This window comes from Bufo bufo, chromosome 6 (genome assembly GCF_905171765.1).
Source record: "Bufo bufo chromosome 6, aBufBuf1.1, whole genome shotgun sequence".
NCBI lineage: Eukaryota > Metazoa > Chordata > Amphibia > Anura > Bufonidae > Bufo > Bufo bufo.
The window spans coordinates 400,657,358-400,680,542 of record NC_053394.1 but is presented as its reverse complement, the minus strand read 5'-3'; the positions used below and the strand labels follow the sequence as shown (position 1 = coordinate 400,680,542).

Genomic DNA, 23,185 nt, shown 5'->3' with positions numbered 1-23,185 from the left:
TAACCACAGATACGTGGACCAGTAAGCACGGCCAGGGACGCTATATCTCCCTAACTGCACACTGGGTAAATGTAGTGGCGGCTGGGCCCCAGGCGGAGAGCTGTTTGGCGCACGTCCTTCCGCCGCCAAGGATCGCAGGGCAACATTCTTTGCCTCCTGTCTCCTCCTCCTCCTACTCAGCTTCCTCCTCCTCTTCTTCCACCTGCTCATCCAGTCAGCCACACACCTTCACCACCAACTTCAGCACAGCCCGGGGTAAATGTCAGCAGGCCATTCTGAAACTCATATGTTTGGGGGACAGGCCCCACACCGCACAGGAGTTGTGGCGGGGTATAGAACAACAGACCGACGAGTGGTTGCTGCCAGTGAGCCTCAAGCCCGGCCTGGTGGTGTGCGATAATGGGCGAAATCTCGTTGCAGCTCTGGGACTAGCCGGTTTGACGCACATCCCTTGCCTGGCGCATGTGCTGAATTTGGTGGTGCAGAAGTTCATTCGCAACTACCCCGACATGTCAGAGCTGCTGCATAAAGTGCGGGCCGTCTGTTCGCGCTTCCGGCGTTCACACCCTGCCGCTGCTCGCCTGTCTGCGCTACAGCATACCTTCCGCCTTCCCGCTCACCGCCTCATATGCGACGTACCCACCAGGTGGAACTCCACCTTGCATATGCTGGACAGACTGTGCGAGCAGCAGCAGGCCATAGTGGAGTTTCAGCTGCAGCACGCACGGGTCAGTCGCACTGTGGATCAGACACACTTCACCACCAATGACTGGGCCTCCATGCGAGACCTGTGTGCCCTGTTGCGCTGTTTCGAGTACTCCACCAACATGGCCAGTGGCGATGACGCCGTTATCAGCGTTACAATACCACTTCTATGTCTCCTTGAGAAAACACTTAGGGCGATGATGGAAGAGGAGGTGGCCCAGGAGGAAGAGGAGGAAGAGGAGGAAGAGGGGTCATTTTTAGCACTTTCAGGCCAGTCTCTTCGAAGTGACTCAGAGGGAGGTTTTTTGCAACACCAGAGGCCAGGTACAAATGTGGCCAGACAGGGCCCACTACTGGAGGACGAGGAGGACGAGGATGAGGAGGAGGTGGAGGAGGATGAGGATGAAGCATGTTCACAGCGGGGTGGCACCCAAAGCAGCTCGGGCCCATCACTGGTGCGTGGCTGGGGGGAAACACAGGACGATGACGATACACCTCCCACAGAGGACAGCTTGTCCTTAACTCTGGGCAGCCTGGCACACATGAGCGACTACATGCTGCAGTGCCTGCGCAACGACAGCAGAGTTGCCCACATTTTAACGTGTGCGGACTACTGGGTTGCCACCCTGCTGGATCCCAGGTACAAAGACAATGTGCCCACCTTACTTCCTACACTGGAGCGTGATAGGAAGATGCGCGAGTACAAGCGCACGTTGGTAGACGCGCTACTGAGAGCATTCCCAAATGTCACAGGGGAACCAGTGGAAGCCCAAGGCGAATGCAGAGGAGGAGCAAGAGGTCGCCAATGCAGCTGTGTCACGCCCAGCTCCTCTGAGGGCAGGGTTAGCATGGCAGAGATGTGGAAAAGTTTTGTCAACACGCCACAGCTAAGTGCACCACCACCTGATACGGAACGTGTTAGCAGGAGGCAACATTTCACTAACATGGTGGAACAGTACCTGTGCACACCCCTCCACGTACTGACTGATGGTTCGGCCCCATTCAACTTCTGGGTCTCCAAATTGTCCACGTGGCCAGAGCTAGCCTTTTATGCCTTGGAGGTGCTAGCCTGCCCGGCGGCCAGCGTTTTGTCTGAACGTGTATTCAGCACGGCAGGGGGCGTCATTACAGACAAACGCAGCCGCCTGTCCACAGCCAATGTGGACAAGCTGACGTTCATAAAAATGAACCAGGCATGGATCCCACAGGACCTGTCCATCCCTTGTGCAGATTAGATATTAACTACCTCCCCTTAACAATATATTATTCTACTCCAGGGCACTTCCTCATTCAATACTATTTTTAATTTCATTTTACCATTATATTGCGGGGCAACCCAAAGTTGAATGAACCTCTCCTCTGTCTGGGTGCCGGGGCCTAAATGTGTGACAGTGGCCTGTTCCAGTGGTGGGTGACGTGATGCCTGATTCTCTGCTATGACATGAAGACAGTTTCTGTGCTGACATAAGGCCAGATTCTCTGTTACGGGACCTCTCTCCTCTGCCTGGGTGCCTGGGCCTAAATGTGTGACAGTGGCCTGTTCCAGTGGTGGGTGACGTGAAGCCTGATTCTCTGCTATGACATGAAGACTGATTCTGCGCTGACATAAGGCCAGATTCTCTGTTACGGGACCTCTCTCCTCTGCCTGGGTGCCTGGGCCTAAATGTGTGACAGTGGCCTGTTCCAGTGGTGGGTGACGTGATGCCTGATTCTCTGCTATGACATGAAGACTTATTCTGTGCTGACATGAAGCCAGATTCTCTGTTACGCGACCTCTCTCCTCTGCCTGGGTGCCTGGGCCTAAATATGTGACAGTGGCCTGTTCCAGTGGTGGGTGACGTAAAGCCTGATTCTCTGCTATGACATGAAGACTGATTCTGCGCTGACATAAGGCCAGATTCTCTGTTACGGGACCTCTCTCCTCTGCCTGGGTGCCTGGGCCTAAATGTGTGACAGTGGCCTGTTCCAGTGGTGGGTGACGTGATGCCTGATTCTCTGCTATGACATGAAGACTGATTCTGCGCTGACATAAGGCCAGATTCTCTGTTACGGGACCGCTCTCCTCTGTCTGGGTGCCGGGGCCTAAATGTGTGACAGTGGCCTGTTCCAGTGGTGGGTGACGTGAAGCCTGATTCTCTGCTATGACATGAAGACAGATTCTGCGCTGACATGAAGCCAGATTCTCTGTTACGGGACCGCTCTCCTCTGCCTGGGTCTAAATGTGTGACAGTGGCCTGTTCCAGTGGTGGGTGACGTGATGCCTGATTCTCTGCTATGACATGAAGACAGATTCTGTGCTGACATAAGGCCAGATTCTCTGTTACAGGACCTCTCTCCTCTGTCTGGGTGCCGGGGCCTAAATGTGTGACAGTGGCCTGTTCCAGTGGTGGGTGACGTGATGCCTGATTCTCTGCTATGACATGAAGACAGATTCTGTGCTGACATAAGGCCAGATTCTCTGTTACGGGACCTCTCTCCTCTGCCTGGGTGCCTGGGCCTAAATGTGTGACAGTGGCCTGTTCCAGTGGTGGGTGACGTGAAGCCTGATTCTCTGCTATGACATGAAGACTGATTCTGCGCTGACATAAGGCCAGATTCTCTGTTACGGGACCGCTCTCCTCTGTCTGGGTGCCTGGGCCTAAATGTGTGACAGTGGCCTGTTCCAGTGGTGGGTGACGTGAAGCCTGATTCTCTGCTATGACATGAAGACTGATTCTGCGCTGACATAAGGCCAGATTCTCTGTTACGGGACCTCTCTCCTCTGCCTGGGTGCCTGGGCCTAAATGTGTGACAGTGGCCTGTTCCAGTGGTGGGTGACGTGATGCCTGATTCTCTGCTATGACATGAAGACTTATTCTGTGCTGACATGAAGCCAGATTCTCTGTTACGCGACCTCTCTCCTCTGCCTGGGTGCCTGGGCCTAAATATGTGACAGTGGCCTGTTCCAGTGGTGGGTGACATAAAGCCTGATTCTCTGCTATGACATGAAGACTGATTCTGCGCTGACATAAGGCCAGATTCTCTGTTACGGGACCTCTCTCCTCTGCCTGGGTGCCTGGGCCTAAATGTGTGACAGTGGCCTGTTCCAGTGGTGGGTGACGTGATGCCTGATTCTCTGCTATGACATGAAGACTGATTCTGCGCTGACATAAGGCCAGATTCTCTGTTACGGGACCGCTCTCCTCTGTCTGGGTGCCGGGGCCTAAATGTGTGACAGTGGCCTGTTCCAGTGGTGGGTGACGTGAAGCCTGATTCTCTGCTATGACATGAAGACAGATTCTGCGCTGACATAAGGCCAGATTCTCTGTTACGGGACCGCTCTCCTCTGCCTGGGTCTAAATGTGTGACAGTGGCCTGTTCCAGTGGTGGGTGACGTGATGCCTGATTCTCTGCTATGACATGAAGACAGATTCTGTGCTGACATAAGGCCAGATTCTCTGTTACAGGACCTCTCTCCTCTGTCTGGGTGCCGGGGCCTAAATGTGTGACAGTGGCCTGTTCCAGTGGTGGGTGACGTGATGCCTGATTCTCTGCTATGACATGAAGATAGATTCTGTGCTGACATAAGGCCAGATTCTCTGTTACGGGACCTCTCTCCTCTGCCTGGGTGCCTGGGCCTAAATGTGTGACAGTGGCCTTTTCCAGTGGTGGGTGACGTGAAGCCTGATTCTCTGCTATGACATGAAGACTGATTCTGCGCTGACATAAGGCCAGATTCTCTGTTACGGGACCGCTCTCCTCTGTCTGGGTGCCTGGGCCTAAATGTGTGACAGTGGCCTGTTCCAGTGGTGGGTGACGTGAAGCCTGATTCTCTGCTATGACATGAAGACTGATTCTGCGCTGACATAAGGCCAGATTCTCTGTTACGGGACCTCTCTCCTCTGCCTGGGTGCCTGGGCCTAAATGTGTGACAGTGGCCTGTTCCAGTGGTGGGTGACGTGATGCCTGATTCTCTGCTATGACATGAAGACTTATTCTGTGCTGACATGAAGCCAGATTCTCTGTTACGCGACCTCTCTCCTCTGCCTGGGTGCCTGGGCCTAAATATGTGACAGTGGCCTGTTCCAGTGGTGGGTGACGTAAAGCCTGATTCTCTGCTATGACATGAAGACTGATTCTGCGCTGACATAAGGCCAGATTCTCTGTTACGGGACCTCTCTCCTCTGCCTGGGTGCCTGGGCCTAAATGTGTGACAGTGGCCTGTTCCAGTGGTGGGTGACGTGATGCCTGATTCTCTGCTATGACATGAAGACTGATTCTGCGCTGACATAAGGCCAGATTCTCTGTTACGGGACCGCTCTCCTCTGTCTGGGTGCCGGGGCCTAAATGTGTGACAGTGGCCTGTTCCAGTGGTGGGTGACGTGAAGCCTGATTCTCTGCTATGACATGAAGACAGATTCTGCGCTGACATAAGGCCAGATTCTCTGTTACGGGACCGCTCTCCTCTGCCTGGGTCTAAATGTGTGACAGTGGCCTGTTCCAGTGGTGGGTGACGTGATGCCTGATTCTCTGCTATGACATGAAGACAGATTCTGTGCTGACATAAGGCCAGATTCTCTGTTACAGGACCTCTCTCCTCTGTCTGGGTGCCGGGGCCTAAATGTGTGACAGTGGCCTGTTCCAGTGGTGGGTGACGTGATACCTGATTCTCTGCTATGACATGAAGACAGATTCTGTGCTGACATAAGGCCAGATTCTCTGTTACGGGACCTCTCTCCTCTGCCTGGGTGCCTGGGCCTAAATGTGTGACAGTGGCCTGTTCCAGTGGTGGGTGATGTGAAGCCTGATTCTCTGCTATGACATGAAGACTGATTCTGCGCTGACATAAGGCCAGATTCTCTGTTACGGGACCTCTCTCCTCTGCCTGGGTGCCTGGGCCTAAATGTGTGACAGTGGCCTGTTCCAGTGGTGGGTGACGTGATGCCTGATTCTCTGCTATGACATGAAGACAGATTCTGTGCTGACATAAGGCCAGATTCTCTGTTACAGGACCTCTCTCCTCTGTCTGGGTGCCGGGGCCTAAATGTGTGACAGTGGCCTGTTCCAGTGGTGGTTGACGTGATGCCTGATTCTCTGCTATGACATGAAGACAGATTCTGTGCTGACAAAAGGCCAGATTCTCTGTTACAGGACCTCTCTCCTCTGTCTGGGTGCCGGGGCCTAAATGTGTGACAGTGGCCTGTTCCAGTGGTGGGTGACGTGAAGCCTGATTCTCTGCTATGACATGAAGACAGATTCTGTGCTGACATAAGGCCAGATTCTCTGTTACGGGACCGCTCTCCTCTGTCTGGGTGCTGGGGCCTAAATGTGTGACAGTGGCCTGTTCCAGTGGTGGGTGACGTGAAGCCTGATTCTCTGCTATGACATGAAGACTGATTCTGTGCTGACATGAAGCCAGATTCTCTGCTATGGCATGAAGAGACTGATTCTGTGCTGACATGAAGCCAGATTCTTTGCTATGGCATAAAGAGACTGATTCTCTGCTGACGTGAAGCCAGATTCTCTGCTATGGGACCTCTGTCCAATTGATATTGGGTCATTTTTATTTTTTTTATTTTTATTTTAATTCATTTCCCTATCCACATTTGTTTGCAGGGGATTTACCTACATGTTGCTGCCTTTTGCAGCCCTCTAGCTCTTTCCTGGGCTGTTTTACAGCCTTTTTAGTGCCCAAAAGTTCGGGTCCCCATTGACTTCAATGGGGTTCGGGACGAAGTTCGGGTCGGGTTCGGATCCCGAACCCGAACATTTCCGTGAAGTTCGGCTGAACTTCTCGAACCCGAACATCCAGGTGTTCGCTCAACTCTAGTCACCACAGGTCCTGTTCCTGCAATCAGCAAAGAAGGAGACAGAAACAGAAGAGAAGCTGGGCTGCGCGATCAAGTGGATTAAGGTAAGTTACATTTTTTTATATTTTTTTTAACCCCTCTAGCGCTATTTTACTATACATTCTGTATTCAGAATGCTATTATTTTCCCTTATAACCATGTTATAAGGGAAAATAATACAATCTACAGAAAACCGATCCCAAGCCCGAACTTTTGTGAAGAAGTTCGGGTTTGGGTACCAAACATGCGTAATTTTTCTCACGCGAGTGCAAAACGCATTACAATGTTTTGCACTCGCGTGGAAAAATCGTGCATGTTCCCGCAACGCACCCGCACCTTTTCCCGCAACGCCCGTGTGAAAGAGGCCTAAAATAGGCAAGCATGAGACCAGGACAACCGCCACCTCCCCAATAAGTATAGACCAGTACAACTGCCACCTCCCCAATAAGTATAGACCAGCACAACCGCCATCTCTCCAATACGTATAGACCAGCACAACCGCCACCTCTCCAATAAGTATCGACCAGTACAACCGCCACCTCTCCAATAAGTGTCAACAAGCACAACCGCCACCTCCCCCATAAGTATAGACCAGCACAACCGCCACCTCCCCAATAAGTATCGACCAGCACAATCACCACTTCCCCCATAAGTATAGACCAGCACAACCGCCACCTCCAAAATAAATATCGACCAGCACAGCCACCACCTCCCTAATAAGTATTAACAAGCACAACCGCCACCTCCCCAAAAGGTATAGAGAGAATGGCAGCTCACCTTTGAGTGGTGGAGAGCACGGACATGCTAAGGCTGCACCAAGTAGATAACCAAAGAAAAAAGCCAGGAATAGAAAGTATTTGTCAGACATCCCACATGTTCAAACACACAATGCTCCAGCGGCTCCATGCACTTTGTCACATTTATCAAAGTTGATACGGCCACGTTTTATACAAGGGATTCAGCGTGTCACTGGGGGTTAGAATTATTCCATCATACCAGGAAAAATATATAGAATTCAATCTAAAGAAAAGATGAAAGGCGTCCACAGCCTTACTGATCCCCATCCCCAGTAATCCTGACAGACAATGGCGGTGACTGGACCCATACCTCCACCTGCACCGCTGGACACTACATGTATGGGGGAGACTAGTGGGCTAAAGGACCTTTCATGATGTCATGACCATGTGTGGGAGGAGTCCTCCAGGCTGTGCTGTTGGAGGAAGAAAAGGACCTGTGATGATGTCATGAACATGTGACTGTGTATGGGAGGAGTCTGTAATCACATGACTGGGTGCTATTCAGTGTATTCAGGACTTTGTTGTGCTGGTTGTGATCGGTGCTGGATGACCTGAAGTGTTGCATCGGGATGTAGTTACAGAGTGTATGCAGTGGAGCTGTCTCTGTGTCTCCTACAATATAGGATCCGCTCAGTGGAGATCTTCTGTATCAGATCCTTCTCCTGATTGACCCATCAAGAATGGACAGGGACGAGATGGCGGAGAGTATAATAAATCTCACCCTAGAGATCCTCTTCCGGCTTATTGGAGAGGTGAGAGATTCTGATGATGTCACATTACATGATCTTATCTATGTTACTAACAGATGGACATGACTGGAGAGGTGAGGGACTCTGGAGATGTATGGAGTGATATTTATTACTGTGTCTCTCCATAACCAGGACTACACAGTAGTGAAGACCTCTAGTGAGCGCTGTCAGGCCCCTGTGTCTGAAGGATGGGGAAGAACCCTGAGCCCAATCATAGAGCCTCCACCTCACCCCCTGATACATGAGGAAATCAATAGAGAGAAGATCCTAGAGCTCACCAACAAGATGATTGAGGTGCTGACTGGAGAGGTGACACTGCTGGGAATGCTGGGACATTATACAGGAACGCTATGAAGGGATCTGGGTGATGACTGTATCATTGTGTTGTCAGGTTCCTATAAGGTGTCAGGATGTCACCGTCTATTTCTCCATGGAGGAGTGGGAGTATTTAGAAGGACACAAAGATCTGTACAAGGACGTCATGATGGAGGATCATCGACCCCTCACATCACCAGGTAATAGACATGACTAAATACTCTCGTCCTCTCATTATCTGTATGTAAGAAATGAATTCAGTCACTGGATGTGTTTCCTACAGTTAAGGAAGAGAGAAGAACACCGGAGAGATGTCCCAGTCCTCTTCTTCCACAGGATGGTTCAGGAGAACATCACAATGTCCCACAGGATGATCAGGTAGATGGAGATAATGTCTTATGAAATGTCCCCTATGATCTGTAGAAGGCTGTGAAGATCTTGTTTTATCCACCAGTATTATATGTTTTATCCTTGTACAGGTGATACTCGAAAGATTAGAATATCGTGCAAAGTTCATTTATCTCAGTAATGCAACTTAAAAGGTGAAACTAACATATGAGACTCATTACTTGCAAAGCGAGATATTTCAAGCCTTTATTTGTTATAATTTGGATGATTATGGCTTACAGTTTATGAAACCCCAAAGTCACAATTTTGAGGTCCCCTTTGCTCAGGGGGTATGGATTAATTAGCTGACTAGAGTCTGACACTTTGAGCCTAGAATATTGAACCTTTTCACAAAATTCTAATTTTAAGCTGCATTAATGCTATTTCGTTTAATTTGCATTACTGAAATAAATGGACTTTTGCACAATATTCTCATTTTTCGAGTTTCACCTGTATAATGAGAAAGGTGGAGATGGCAGGATTATAGCTGACCATAAACATTACATGATGTCTGGATCTTCTCACAATTTTCTAGTTATGGAGACTGCAGGTTGGAATAAGGAGCTAACAGTTTGGATTTATACGGGAGACCTGCAGATATTTGGGTCAGATACAGTATCTCCTACTGTCCTATCATTTTTGGTTGTCATTCTAATTACTGATCTTCCACACGACTTCTCCAACCGTCTGATGACTTCTATAATATTTGTTTCACAGCTTGTAAATCCGGGTGAAGATCTGAACAATATTAATCCTACAGAGACATATGTGAGGGGTGATGAGCAGAGTATAGAGGACATTCCTACAGATAACCGCCCAGGTGAGTAGTAACCACTAAATAAAGCAGAGAAGACCCACAGATTCTACTTCTTCACTGGATACATTTAAATAGATTTTCTCCTCTATAGAAGAAGTGGAATAAACTGTGAATAAAATATAACTTTTTTTAATAACTATTAAAACAAAGTGGTGACCACTGCATGGAGACTAAAGTACCACTGAATAAATCAAATAAATATGGCACCCATATGTCTCATTGACAGATTGGTCCTCATCTAGTCTGGGAGTGACCAAACCAAAAATACAGTAGGGTATTTAATGGTCACTTACTTGAGCACCACAGACTCTTCAAACAGCTGATTGGAGGGGGTGGCGGGAGTCGGAGAAGTACCATTAAGATATTCTTATCTCTCCTGAGGATTAGTCATCAGTATTTTTCTCCTGGAAACCCCCTTTAAGCTCTGTGTTCTGTCAGTTTTTTTTCAGCTGTATAGGTTTTTAATAAAACATTGCTGCGCTGAGAAATGACTAGAAAAAAAACTTACAACGGGACCTCCTTGAGTTTCTTGTATAAGGGTCTGTGCACATTCACCTAGAGATGTTTTGGCCATGCCTGGAGCTTTCATGTTCTTCCTGTGTTTCCATGGGTTTCCTCCGAAGGTCATATCTGACAGTCTATTTAACCCCATTGGGGAGCAGCCAATATTTGGGCGTTAGTGACCAAGTAACTCCCCCCCCCCCCTTTTTTTTATCATTGCATTTTAGGAGCCATAGCTTATTTTTTATTTTTCTGTTGATGTGGTCATATGAGAGCTTGCTTTTGTTCTGGGAAAAATGTCGTTTTTTAACTGTTTTTTAAAAGAATACAAAAAAGTCCGGCAACTCCGCAATTTTTAGTTTTCATTAGACCACTGGTTGCCATGTAATGACAATCCTGCCCATTAGAGCAGGAACCTGGCTATTATTATACAGCTGAGCACCCTCATTAAGGTGCTAAGGGGTAAAAATAAAATATATAAAAAAAAGTGCTAATCCAGCCTTACATTTGCTCCAAAGCCACAATTTCATGGCCATACTGGTACTTTTTTTGGTATTTGCTGACGTTCCTATAAGTGATGGGAGTATGTGAGGTGGACACCCGCTAATAGCACTTTCTTACAGGTCATTTTATGATTCTCAACTGAGCAATTAACTAGAAAAGAATATGGTAGACACACTGAAAAGTGAACCTTTGAAGATGCTGGCTTCAACACAAAAGTGGAAAACTACAGCCTAGTGACCTAACATTCTGAACTAATGGTTCTTGCTCTGAGATTAGATTAGGATCTGTTTTGCAAACCACTGTCTTAGTCAGTGAAGAATTGAATTTTGCTACATTCCTTGCAATTTATATTTAATTGTTGAGATAGAAATGTTATAACATATTAATATTATTTAAGGTTATATTATTTAAAAATAATACAAATGTATTCTTGGCAGATGACTGCACCAGGAGCTCAGAGGGACATGGGATATCTTCACAACACACTCAAGATGTATATGAACAGCACGTGATTATCCCAGATGCATCCTCAGACTTTCACAGCAAAGATCCATCTTCTGATTTTTTTCAATGGATCCGATCTTCTGATTTATCACAGACTGTTAAGCAAAACAAAGAACACAGAAGGGGTGAACATCAAAGACCAGAGAAGCAATTTTCATGTTCAGAATGTGGGAAATGTTTTCAACGGAAATCAAATCTTGTTAGACATCTGAGAACTCACACAGGGGAAAAGCCATTTTCATGCTCAGAATGCGAGAAAGGTTTTAATGCTAAATCAGATCTTGTTAAACATCAAAGAATTCACACAGGGGAGAAGCCATTTTCATGTTTAGAATGTGGGAAATATTTTACCCAGAAGCAAGAGGTTGTTTTACATCAGAGAACTCACACAGGGGAGAAGCCATTTTCATGCTCAGAATGCGAGAAATGTTTTTATCATAAAGCAAATCTTGTTAGACATCTGAGAACTCACACAGGGGAGAAGCTATTTTCATGCTCAGAATGCGAGAAATGTTTTAATGCTAAATCAGATCTTGTTAAACATCAAAGAATACACACAGGGGAGAAGCCATTTTCATGTTCAGAATGCGGGAAATATTTTACCCAGAAGCATGATGTTGTTTTACATCAGATAACTCACACAGGGGAGAAGCCATTTTCATGCTCAGAATGTGGGAAATGTTTTTCTCAGAAAGCACATCTTGTTAAACATCAGAGAACTCACACAGGGGAGAAGCCATTTTCATGCTCAGAATGTGGGAAATGTTTTAATTATAAATCAGATCTTGTTAAACATCAAAGAATACACACAGGGGAGAAGCCATTTTCATGTTCAGAATGCAGGAAATGTTTTATCCAGAAGCACGAACTTGTTGTACATCAGAGAACTCACACAGGGGAGAAGTCATTTTCATGTTCAGAATGTGGGAAATGTTTTTCTCAGAAAATACATCTTGTTAAACATCAGAGAACTCACACAGGGGAGAAGCCATTTTCATGTTCAGAATGTGGGAAATGTTTTTCTCGGAAAACAAATCTTGTTAAACATCAGCTAATTCACACAGGGGAGAAGCCATTTTTATGCTCGGAATGCGGGAAATGGAAATGTCTTGGTTACCATCAGAAAACTCATACAGGGGAAAAGCCAAAGCTTTCAAGTTGCAGTCAAAGCAAGGGAAATTAATTTAAAGCACTAAATGATTGACAAATTTCTGTATTTACCAATAAATGTCTTATTCAAAAGCATATAGAAACTTAGCACTTTGCTTTTAAGATGGTGCAGAAGACAACATGAAGAGCACAATAAAAACACTATGTATTGTAGATTTTGGTGTGGAATTTTTGTGTATTTTAACAACTCAGTCATAGTCCATGGTAAAACCACAATACAGCAATCGTGGATCCACACAAATAATTGACTTGCTGTAAATTTTTAAAGCCACACCACAGGTCAATTTCCATGCGTACAAAATACGCACAGTGGTATATGAGATTTGGTAGGTCTCATTGATTTCGTGGGTGCTGTATTACGCTGTAACTTGCAGCATGTGCAGTAGTATAAAACTTAGTCCTCATGCACACGACCGTTGTTTGGGTCCGCATCCGAGCAGCCGTTTTGGCATTCACTTCAACGGGGCCGCAAAAGATGCGGACAGCACTCCGTGTGCTGTCCGCATCTGTGGCTCCGTTCCGCGTGCCCGTTAAAAAATTATAACATGTCCTATTCTTGTCCGCGCTTTGCGGACAAGAATAGGCATTTATATTGCCGGCGCCCGTTCCGTTCTGCAATTTGCGGAAGTCAATACTGGCGGCTATCGTTTTTTGCGGATCCCGGGTATGCGGACCGCAAAAAACAGAACGGTCGTGTGCATGAGGCCTTACAAGAATAGTCCAGATTGTTACGGTGGAATGAGAAAAAAAAAATGCTAAAAAATAAATAACTGATTAGTTGTAAGTAGAGATGAACGAATTAAAAAAAAAATCGATTCTCCGGTTCGCCAACTTTTTGGGTAAAAATTCGGTTTTATCCGAATATATTCGCGTCGAATCGCATTAAAAAAATGATATTTCCTGGCTGCAGAGAGCCTTTATAGTGGTGTAGAACACACTATAGGGAGTGGTGCAGTAACACACATGGGGAGTCTGCTGTGGTAGTGAATTAATACTGTGAGTCCGTATGACATGCAGATGACAGGCGTCGCTCTTAGAATCACTGCACACACCACTTATTTGGGCAGTTACAGGACCAAAACTGACCAAATAACTCAAGTATGACCTCAGCCTTACAGGTCGATGTTAGCACCAAGGAGAAGCTCACTCCTTTTACACCGCCGTCAGCGGATTACACATAGATGTCTACAGAACCTGTTCTATTAAATACTTATACAAGTAGAGCCTCCGACAGAGTGGAGAGGGTGTCAGCAGTAAGTTTGTGTTGACGTCACTGATTATTTTCCCCTTCCTCTGATCCGTCAGAAAAATAACCCACAAAAAACGGATCCTGTCTGTTGAGCATCCGCCTTCACTCGGTCAGCATTTGGTCAGTAATCCATCAGTATTGCTAATGCAAAAAAAAAACAGGAGTGGATCCAAAACAGAGATGACACGTGAATGGAATACTTGCATGTCTTCTGTGTTTTGTACCCACTCCTGCTTTTGGCTACCAAATCACAAGTCCAATTCTGATGGGGCAGGCTAAAAAACTCAAAAATAGGATCTGGTCCAAACAATTAAATTCCAAAATCACATAATTAGTTGAATAAAGGCCCCCTGCGTGCCATCAAAATATCACAGGATGTGAGTATGAATGCTCCTGTTCTGAAAGGCCCCTAAATTTGCAACACTACAAAGCAAACAACATGAAGACCAAGGAGCTCTCCAAACAGCTCATAGACAAAGTTGTGGAGTATCATGAATCGGGGTTGGGGGTATAAATGAGTATTACACTCACCGGTAATCCGGTTACTGCATCACGACATGCAGTACTTTTAGTCCGGCTGCCTCTTGCTGTGTGCTACCGCGCTGCAGCCGTAACTCCGCCCCCATTATAGTCAATAGGGACGGAGCAGCAGTCCGTGGGCACACGTGAACTAGCGGCAGTACGGATCCGACAGGCTGTTCACCCGCCGGAATAGCCTGCTGGACTCCCTTTCCGCTAATGTGAAAGTACCCTAATACTCATTTCCCCAGTTGTCTCCATGACAGCACATCCTGAGAACTAACAAAGTGATAACAACTCATGGAGGGATTACAGCACCTAGGACTTTGCATTTAAAGGCCACATCCTCATTGGCAAAAAAAAAAAAGGCTATAATGTTTAGTAAAAGTAATGTTTAGTAAAAGCAAATCTGTTCTAAGGAGACAGAGGTCCTTTCAGTCCAGGAGGTAGACACTGCTCTTGCTGAATGAGCTCTGAGAAAAGGCGGAGGCTCTTTACCAGAGGCTCAATATGCTTCTGTAATAACACTCCTTTTCCAACGGGATATGGAGCTCTTAGCTGCTTTCCTGCCTCTATTAGGGCCACAAAACTACACAAATAGATTTTTGTCTATCCTCCATTCTCTGGTAGCATCTATATAGCGAAGAACAGCCCTTCTTACATCTAAGTTATAGAATTTTGCTTCCTGCTCATTCCTGGGGTTGGCACAGAATGAGGGAATAACAATATCTTGGGACCTGTGAAAGGTGGATACTACCGTTGGGAGGAAATTGGGGTCCAACTTAAATATTAGCTTATCATCTAAGACCCTAAGGAAGGGCTCCTGGATGGATAGGGCCTGAAGCTTACAAACTCTCCTACCAGAGGATATTGCTACCAGGAAAACAGTCTTAAGGGTGAGCCACCTGATAGACAGAGACTCTATAGGCTCAAACGGGGACTCTGACAAGCCTAAAAGAACTGTATTCAGGTTAGAATGAGCTGCCATATTCTTAATTCTAGGCTTTAGCCTATCCGCAGCTTTTAAAAACCTAGAAACCCAGGGGACATCATAAAGACTAGTGTTGTAGAGGGCAACACCAGGATACCACACCACTACTAAGTATTAAATAACTTCTTTATTTCAAATACATATATTCAAATTGCAATACATAATATAATTAATGAATAAAAATGGATACCAATGACCAATGTGGCAGTTGGCGGTGGAAAAGCAGCAATTCAGTAACATGATCAAACAGAAAGGAGATAAAAATAATTCATGTACATGCAAATGCGCAATACATTCAATACCTCCCTGAAGCCTCACAACTCCACTATATAAGCCGGCAGGATGCACGAACGGCAATTAGATAACATGATCAGTCGGGGGGGGGGGGGGTTGTAAAAAAGGAATACGCATAAATACAAATACGCAATACGTACGGAAGTGGTGGCGGTCCAGCAGCGCTGCGGTCTGTATTCTATTTAATTGTTTAAGCTCTCTGTCGCCTCTCTGCTTTGATTTGTGTATGATCTCTATATATTTGCCATTGACTTACCACACTGTGGGGCCTTACACTGGATTGATTTATGCTTACTCCCTAACCAGAGATAAGGGTGAGGGGTGTAACCTTTCCAAAAAATCCCCTATCACACTTGCTATTTGCTGATTGTGACGGCCTACACAGTAACATAGTAACATAGTACATAAGGCCAAAAAAAGACATCTGTCCATCCAGTTCGGCCTGTTATTCTGCAAGTTGATCCAGAGGAAGGCAAAAAGAAACCTGTGAGGTAGAAGCCAATTTTCCCCACTTTAGGGGAATAAAAAATTCCTTCCCGACTCCAATCAGGCAATCAGAATAACTCCCTGGATCAACGATCCCTCTCTAGTAGCTATAGCCTGTAATATTATTACGCTCCAGAAACACATCCAGGCCCCTCTTGAATTCCTTTATTGTACTCACCATCACCACCTCCTCATGCAGAGAGTTCCATAGTCTCACTGCTCTTACCGTAAAGAATCCTCTTCTTTGGTATGTGTGAGTGGTGTGTGTGAGGTTTCAGGGAGGGATTCTACGTATTGCGTATTTGTATTTATGCGTATTCCTTTTTACAACCCTTCTCCCTGTCTGATCATGTTATCTAATTGCCGTTTGTGCATTCTGCCGGCTTATATAGAGGAGTTGTGAGGCTTCAGGGAGGTATTGAATGTATTGCATATTTGCTTGTACATGAATTCTTTTTATCTCCTTTTTGTTTGATCATGTGACCGAATTGCTGCTGTTCCGCCGCCTACTGCCACATTGGTATCCATTTTTATTCATTAATTATATTATGTATTGCAATTTTAATATACAGCTGAAACTCGAAAAATTTGAATTTCGTGCAAAAGTCTATTTATTTCAGTAATGCAAATGAAAAGGAATTGCATTAATGCAGCTTAAAATTAGAATTTTGTGAAAAGGTTCAATATTCTAGGCTCAAAGTGTCACACTCTAGTCAACTAATTAGTTTATACCCCCTGAGCAAAGGGGACCTCAAAATTGTGACTTTGGGGTTTCATAAGCTGTAAGCCATAATCATTAAAATTATAACAAATAAAGGTTTGAAATATCTCACTTTGCATGTAATGAGTCTCATATGTTAGTTTCACCTTTTAAGTTGCATTACTGAGATAAATGAACTTTGCATGATATTCTAATTTTTCAAGTTTCACCTATATGTATTGAAGGAAGGCGCAAGGGTCCGTAATTGACGGAAGCAGCTGTTGCTGGGTGATTCAATCATAAGAAGTGTGGAGCTTAAAGAAAATGGTTTTGTGAGATGTCTCCCTGGGGCTACTGCTAGAAGAGATAGAAGACGTATTATTAATATTGTTAAGCAAGCAAAGCAGGAAAGGGACGTGGATGTTCTTGTCCATCTAGGGACAAATGACCTGGCTTGCAATGAAGTGTCAGAGGTGAAAAAATCTTTTATCACACTTGGTAATGACGTACAGGATTTTGCATCCACCATTTCATTTTCTGAAGTTCTGCCTGTGCATAATGTTCAGAATGATAGGCAGAGGCGCATAAAGGAGTTCAACATATGGCTTGGTAAATGGTGTCAAGAGCAAGGATTTGGCTTTGTTTCTCATGATAGCTCTACTTGGAATAGAAAGGAACTGTACAAAAAAGATGGTTTGCATCTTTCTCTCAAAGGAACAAATGTACTTAGTGAACAACTCCAAGAATTTGCGGAAGAGTATTTAAACTAGGAAGGGGGGGGGGGGGGGGAAAAGAGTGAAAATAAAGGGGTCCAATTGCCCCCCGAAACAATGCCAGAACAGGTCAGAAGCACAGAGGTTAAGAAATGATAAGCTCAGAGTCCTGTCTACAAATGCTCGCAGTTTAGGTAAAAAAATCAATGAACTTGGGTCAATAATGGCATCTGAGAATGTAGATTTAGTGTCTGTTACGGAGACATGGTTTAATGAAAGAAATGACTGGGACATAACCATACCAGGGTACTCTTTATACAGAAGAGATAGAGAAGGCAAGAAAGGAGGAGGAGTGGCCCTGTATGTGAAAGATAGCATTAAATCTAACCTAATACAAGTTGGTGAGGCCAACATAGAGTCAGTTTGGGTTACGTTGCAGTTTGCTAACCATGCAGTAACTCGTGTAGGTGTGATATATAGACCACCTGGTCAAGTTAAAGAACTAGATGATCTACTAGTTGAAGAAATAGCTAAAATGACAATGAAAGGAGAAGTTATCATTATGGGAGATTTCAATCTTCCAGATATAAACTGGAAAACCAAAATAGCAAGTTCTACCAGGAGTACAGATATTCTAAATTCCCTACTGGGGTTATCTCTACAACAAGTGGTTGAGGAGCCAACCCGGAGGGAGGCCATTTTGGATTTGGTATTCACAAATGGGGATTCGGTATATGATGTCATTGTAGGCGAAACCTTGGGATCTAGTGATCACCAGTCAGTGTGGTTTAATATAAGAACTGTGAAAGAGTCCCACCACACAAAAACAAAAGTTTTAGATTTTAGAAAAACAGACTTTTCAAAAATTAAATTAGTCATAAATGAGTCCTTATCAGACTGGAACGGATTACATGGAGTCCAGGAGAAATGGGACTACTTAAAAGGTGCATTATTGAAGGCAACAGAAAATTGCATTAGACTTGTCAGTAAAAGCAAAAAAAGGAAGAGACCACTGTGGTACTCAGCAGAAGTGGCCCAAATCATTAAAAATAAAAAGCTAGCATTTTGTAATTTTAAAAAAAAACAGAGCAATGAAGATAAGGAAATCTACAAGATTAGGCAGAAAGAGGCCAAGCAAGTTATAAGAACTTCTAAAGCGCAGGCAGAAGAAAAACTATCTCAGTCTATGAAAAAAGGGGATAAGACATTCTTCAGATATATAAATGAAAAAAGGAAATTAAAACAAGGAATAACTAAATTAAAAACAAAGGACGGAAGGTATGTAGAAGAGAATAAAGGGCTAGCCGACTGCCTTAATGAATACTTCTGTTCAGTTTTTACAAAAGAAAAAGAAGGAGAAGGACCTCCACTAGAAAGGATGACTAATAAATCGTTTGATGCATGTGTCTTTACAGAGGAAGATGTTCTAAGTTTGCTGTCTAAAGTGAAGACAAATAAGTCACAGGGGCCTGATGAGATACACCCAAAATTATTAAAAGAGCTTAGTGGTGAGCTGGCAAAACCGTTAACAGATTTATTTAACCAATCATTAGTAACAGGAGTCGTCCCGGAAGATTGGAAATTGGCAAATGTCGTGCCCATTCACAAGAAAGGTAGTAGGGAGGAATCGAGCAACTATAGACCAGTGAGTCTGACATCAATAGTAGGCAAATTAATGGAAACCCTATTAAAGGATAGGATTTTGGAACATCTAAAATCCCATGGATTGCAAGATGAAAAACAACATGGGTTTACTTCAGGGAGATCATGTCAAACAAATCTTATAGATTTTTTTGACTGGGTGACTAAAATAATAGACGGTGGAGGTGCAGTAGACATCGCATATCTAGATTTTAGTAAGGCTTTTGACACTGTCCCACATAGAAGACTTATCAATAAACTGAAGTCATTGAGCATGGACTCCCATATTGTTGAGTGGATTAGGCAGTGGCTGAGTGACAGACAGCAGAGGGTTGTAGTCAATGGAGAACATTTAAAACAAGGTCATGTTACCAGTGGGGTTCCACAGGGATCTGTACTGGGACCAATTTTGTTTAATATCTTCATAAGTGATATTGCAAAAGGCCTCGATGGTAAGGTTTGTCTTTTTGCTGATGACACAAAGATATGTAACAGGGTTGATGTTCCTGGAGGGAAACGCCAAATGGAAAAGGATTTAGGAAAACTAGAAGAATGGTCAGAACTCTGGCAACTGAAATTTAATGTGGATAAGTGCAAGATAATGCACCTGGGGCGTAAAAACCCAAGGGCAGAATATAGAATATTTGACACAGTCCTGACCTCAGTATCTGAGGAAAGGGATTTAGGAGTAATTATTTCAGAAGACTTAAAGGTGGGAAGACAATGTAATAGGGCAGCACGAAATGCCAGCAGAATGCTTGGATGTATAGGGAGAGGTATAAGCAGTAGAAAGAGTGAAGTGCTTATGCCGCTGTACAGAACACTGGTGAGACCTCACTTGGAGTATTGTGCGCAGTACTGGAGGCCATATCTCCAGAAGGATATAGATACTCTAGAGAGAGTTCAGAGAAGAGCTACTAAACTAGTACATGGATTGCAGGATAAAACTTACCAGGAAAGGTTAAAGGACCTTAATATGTATAGCTTGGAAGAAAGAAGAGACAGAGGGGATATGATAGAAACTTTTAAATACATAAAGGGAATCAACTCGGTAAACGAGGAGAGCATATTTAAAAGAAGAAAAACTACCACAAGAGGACACAGTTTTAAATTAGAGGGGCAAAGGTTTAAAAGTAATATAAGGAAGTATTACTTTACTGAGAGAGTAGTGGATGCATGGAATAGCCTTCCTGCAGAAGTGGTAGCTGCAAATACAGTGAAGGAGTTTAAGCATGCATGGGATAGGCATAAGGCTATCCTTCATATAAGATAGGGCCAGGGACTATTAATAGGATTCAGATATATTGGGCAGACTAGATGGGCCAAATGGTTCTTATCTGCCGACACATTCTATGTTTCTAAGTAACGTGTCACCAAGGTTCCTGGCCTCGGTGAGATAGGAACCGGTTATTTTGTGTGTCAGCCGCAGCTAGTGCTCGCTGACACTGTTTTTTCTTAGTGTGGCTGAAAAGCCGATTCGGGCCGGTTCTTATTGGGAGCAGCCAAAGAGCAGGGTGGGTGGCTGTTCCAAACGTCCAGGCCAGGTTTTGGGCTGGGGTTTAAAAACCCAGCCAGCAGCTCAGCTGGGTGTGGAATAAACCTCCAGGTGATAGTGGAGCTCTGTGTTTTGGGAGCTGAGGAGTTCTACCATACTACAAGGCTGAGAGCTGCCAGCTGGAAGCCAGGCGCCCTAAAGCCTGCTGTGGACTGCCAGGTGACGTGTTTCTTTGAGTTCTGTGGACTTTTGCTGTGTGAATTAACACGAGGATTCCTGCAGTGTGAATTAACACCAGGGCCCTGCCTAGTATTGTGTTTCTTCCTGCCTTTTTTTGGGTGAATAAACACTGACTTTTGTTTATCAACCGTGATTTTGCCTCTGTATTGCGTCCGCTTACCCTGCCTACCAGAGCAAATCCCTACACTATTTGAAATAAAGACGTTGTTTAATACTTAGTAGTGGTATGGTATCCTGGTGTTGCATTTAAATGGGACCACACACTGATTGTGTTACTTTAATAGTTTGGTGTACTGTTGTAGAGGGCACCCAGGGCAGACACCGGTACCCTTAGAGTGTTCGGGGAGAGAACCATATTCAACCCATCCTGAAGGAAATCCAGAATGAGAGGGATATTGGGAGTGGACTAGTTAAACCTGTGTCACAGTAGGTAGGTAAGCAGAAAAAATAACCAAACACAGGGAAAACAAACAGAACAATTGACTAGGCCCAAAAGCTAGGGAGAAAAGGGTCACCTCCTAGCGATCCCTAAGGCTTTCCCTATACTGCTGTGCACATTTGCATACCCTAATGGTGGATATGCACATGCCCTCATGCCTAAGTCTATACACCCTGGGAAAATCCTGAGCAGTAGGGAAAAGGGAAGAGGCGACCTGCTTCCTCAAACAGGAGGAAGCAGCGTCTACCTAGAGGCCTAGATAAAAGACACCAAGGGAAGAAACAGAGAGGACTTATCTTGAGCTGAGCTGGAGCAGATGATCGACAACACATCCAAAGCCCACAGGAATGAACTATAACCCGCACAGGCCACTGGGAGAAGGAGGAATAAATAGCCTTGCTAACAATCAACCCAGTACACCTGAGGGAAGGTGGATCCAGCTCAAACCCAAACCAAAACAAAGAGAGGAGTCATACATGTGCAGCCAGTCTGACAGATCTCCGCACATTCACAGGGCAAGGCGTGACAGTACCCCCCCTTCTACGGGTGACCTCCGGACACCCCCGGACCAACTTTATCCGGGTGTGCCCTGTGAAAGGCCCTCACCAGACGGCCAGCACTAACAACAGAAGCCGGAATCCACATTCTTTCCTCGGGACTGTATCCCTTCCAGTGCACTAGGTACTGGAGGGAACCACGAAGAACACGTGAGTCTAGAATCCTAGAGATCTCAAACTCTAAATTGCCATCCACCAGGACAGGGGGAGGTGGCAATGGAGATGGTTCCACAGATTCCACATATTTCTTCAGTAAAGACCCGTGAAACACATTATGGATCTTCCAGGTCTGCGGAAGATCCAGACGAAACACCACCGGGTTGACCACAGCAGAGATTTTGTAAGGGCCAATAAATCTTGGTAGCAATATAACAAAATAATAGCAAAGACCACTCTGCGGTCTTACTAAACCCTCAAACTGATTTTAAAATTGAGAGATTAGCCAACATTTCCCACGGTGTAGGACATGTCTGAGCTCGTAGGACATGTTGGCTAATCTCTCAATTTTAAAATCAGTTTGAGGGTTTAGTAAGACCGCAGAGTGCACCTGTCTTTGCTAATATTTTGTTATATTGCTATATTGATTATCACATCCACATAATTGCTATCTTGTGTAGGATGTCTATTGTGGTACTTGTGGTTCGCTGCGGGCATCCTCCACTGTATGCATTTTTGCTGGGGATCGTCATTAGCAACGGGCCACAAGTGCAGGATTTGCTCCCCTATATATATGCACAACTGCATGTGGGTTTGAGCACTTCCTGCTTGTTTATTACGACGCCATTTTTTTCAGTTTGTACCAATAAATCTTGGACCCAGTTTCCAAGATGGTAACTTGAGCTTAATGTTTTTAGTAGACAACCACACCGAATCACCCACACACAGGTCCGGACCAGTCATACGTCTCCTGTCAGCCATCCATTTATATCTTTCACCCATCTTTTCCAAATTAACTTGGATCTTCCTCCAGATAGATGACAAGGCAGAACAGAATCTCTCCTCTTCTGGCATTCCAGAAGATCCAGTCCCAGAAAAAGTACCAAACTGTGGGTGAAAACCATATGTGCCAAAAAATGGCGACTTATCAGTGGACTCCTATCTACGGTTATTCAAGGCAAATTCGGCTAGAGACAAGAACGAGGACCAGTCATCCTGGTTCTCGGCAACAAAACACCTCAAATAGGTCTCCAGGTTTTGGTTAGTGCGCTCTGTCTGACCATTCGACTGGGGATGAAAAGCCGAAGAGAAAGACAGTTGAATTCCCAGGCGAGAGAAAAACGCCCTCCAAAACCTGGAAACAAATTGCGTCCCCCTATCAGACACCACATCAGAGGGAATGCCATGTAGTTTTACAATGTTATCGATAAAAACCTGAGCGAGAGTTTTGGCATCAGGCAAGCTAGGTAACGGTACACAGTGGGCTATTTTACTGAAGAGGTCCACTACCACCAAAATCACAGTTTTCCCAGAGGAACTCGGTAAATCGGTAATAAAGTCCATGGACAAATGCGTCCAAGGACGAGACGAGATGGACAAAGGAAGAAGGGATCCTGAAGGCCGAGTGTGAGCCACCTTCGCACGTGC

The 23,185-nt window shown here is 45.1% G+C and overlaps 2 protein-coding genes across 2 annotated transcripts in view; one reads left to right on the top strand and one right to left on the bottom strand.

Moving 5' to 3' along the window:
• LOC121004483 (gastrula zinc finger protein XlCGF57.1-like) overlaps positions 1-8,077 on the bottom strand; it is a 245,584-nt gene extending 237,507 nt beyond the window's left edge. The window contains exon 1 of the mRNA XM_040436729.1: positions 7,647-8,077. The gene's annotated coding sequence lies outside the window, so the exon portion shown is untranslated. The remainder of the gene's footprint in view (positions 1-7,646) is intronic.
• A 1,356-nt stretch (positions 8,078-9,433) lies between these two features.
• LOC121004493 (zinc finger protein 501-like) lies at positions 9,434-12,664 on the top strand. Its single transcript, XM_040436751.1, has 2 exons — positions 9,434-9,601; positions 11,041-12,664. The coding sequence occupies exons 1-2, from the start codon at positions 9,472-9,474 to the stop codon at positions 12,288-12,290; spliced, it is 1,380 nt and encodes a 459-aa protein (XP_040292685.1). The 5' UTR covers positions 9,434-9,471; the 3' UTR covers positions 12,291-12,664.
• The last annotated feature ends 10,521 nt before the right edge of the window (positions 12,665-23,185 follow it).

What these genes read in the sequence shown, in the direction of transcription:
- LOC121004493 (XM_040436751.1), top strand. Translation starts at nt 9,472, where the DNA reads ATGACTTCTATAATATTTGTTTCACAGCTTGTAAATCCGGGTGAAGAT. An exon ending in TCCTACAGATAACCGCCCAG is followed by an intron (nt 9,602 to 11,040) that starts GTGAGTAGTAAC and finishes TATTCTTGGCAG; the next exon opens with ATGACTGCACCAGGAGCTCA.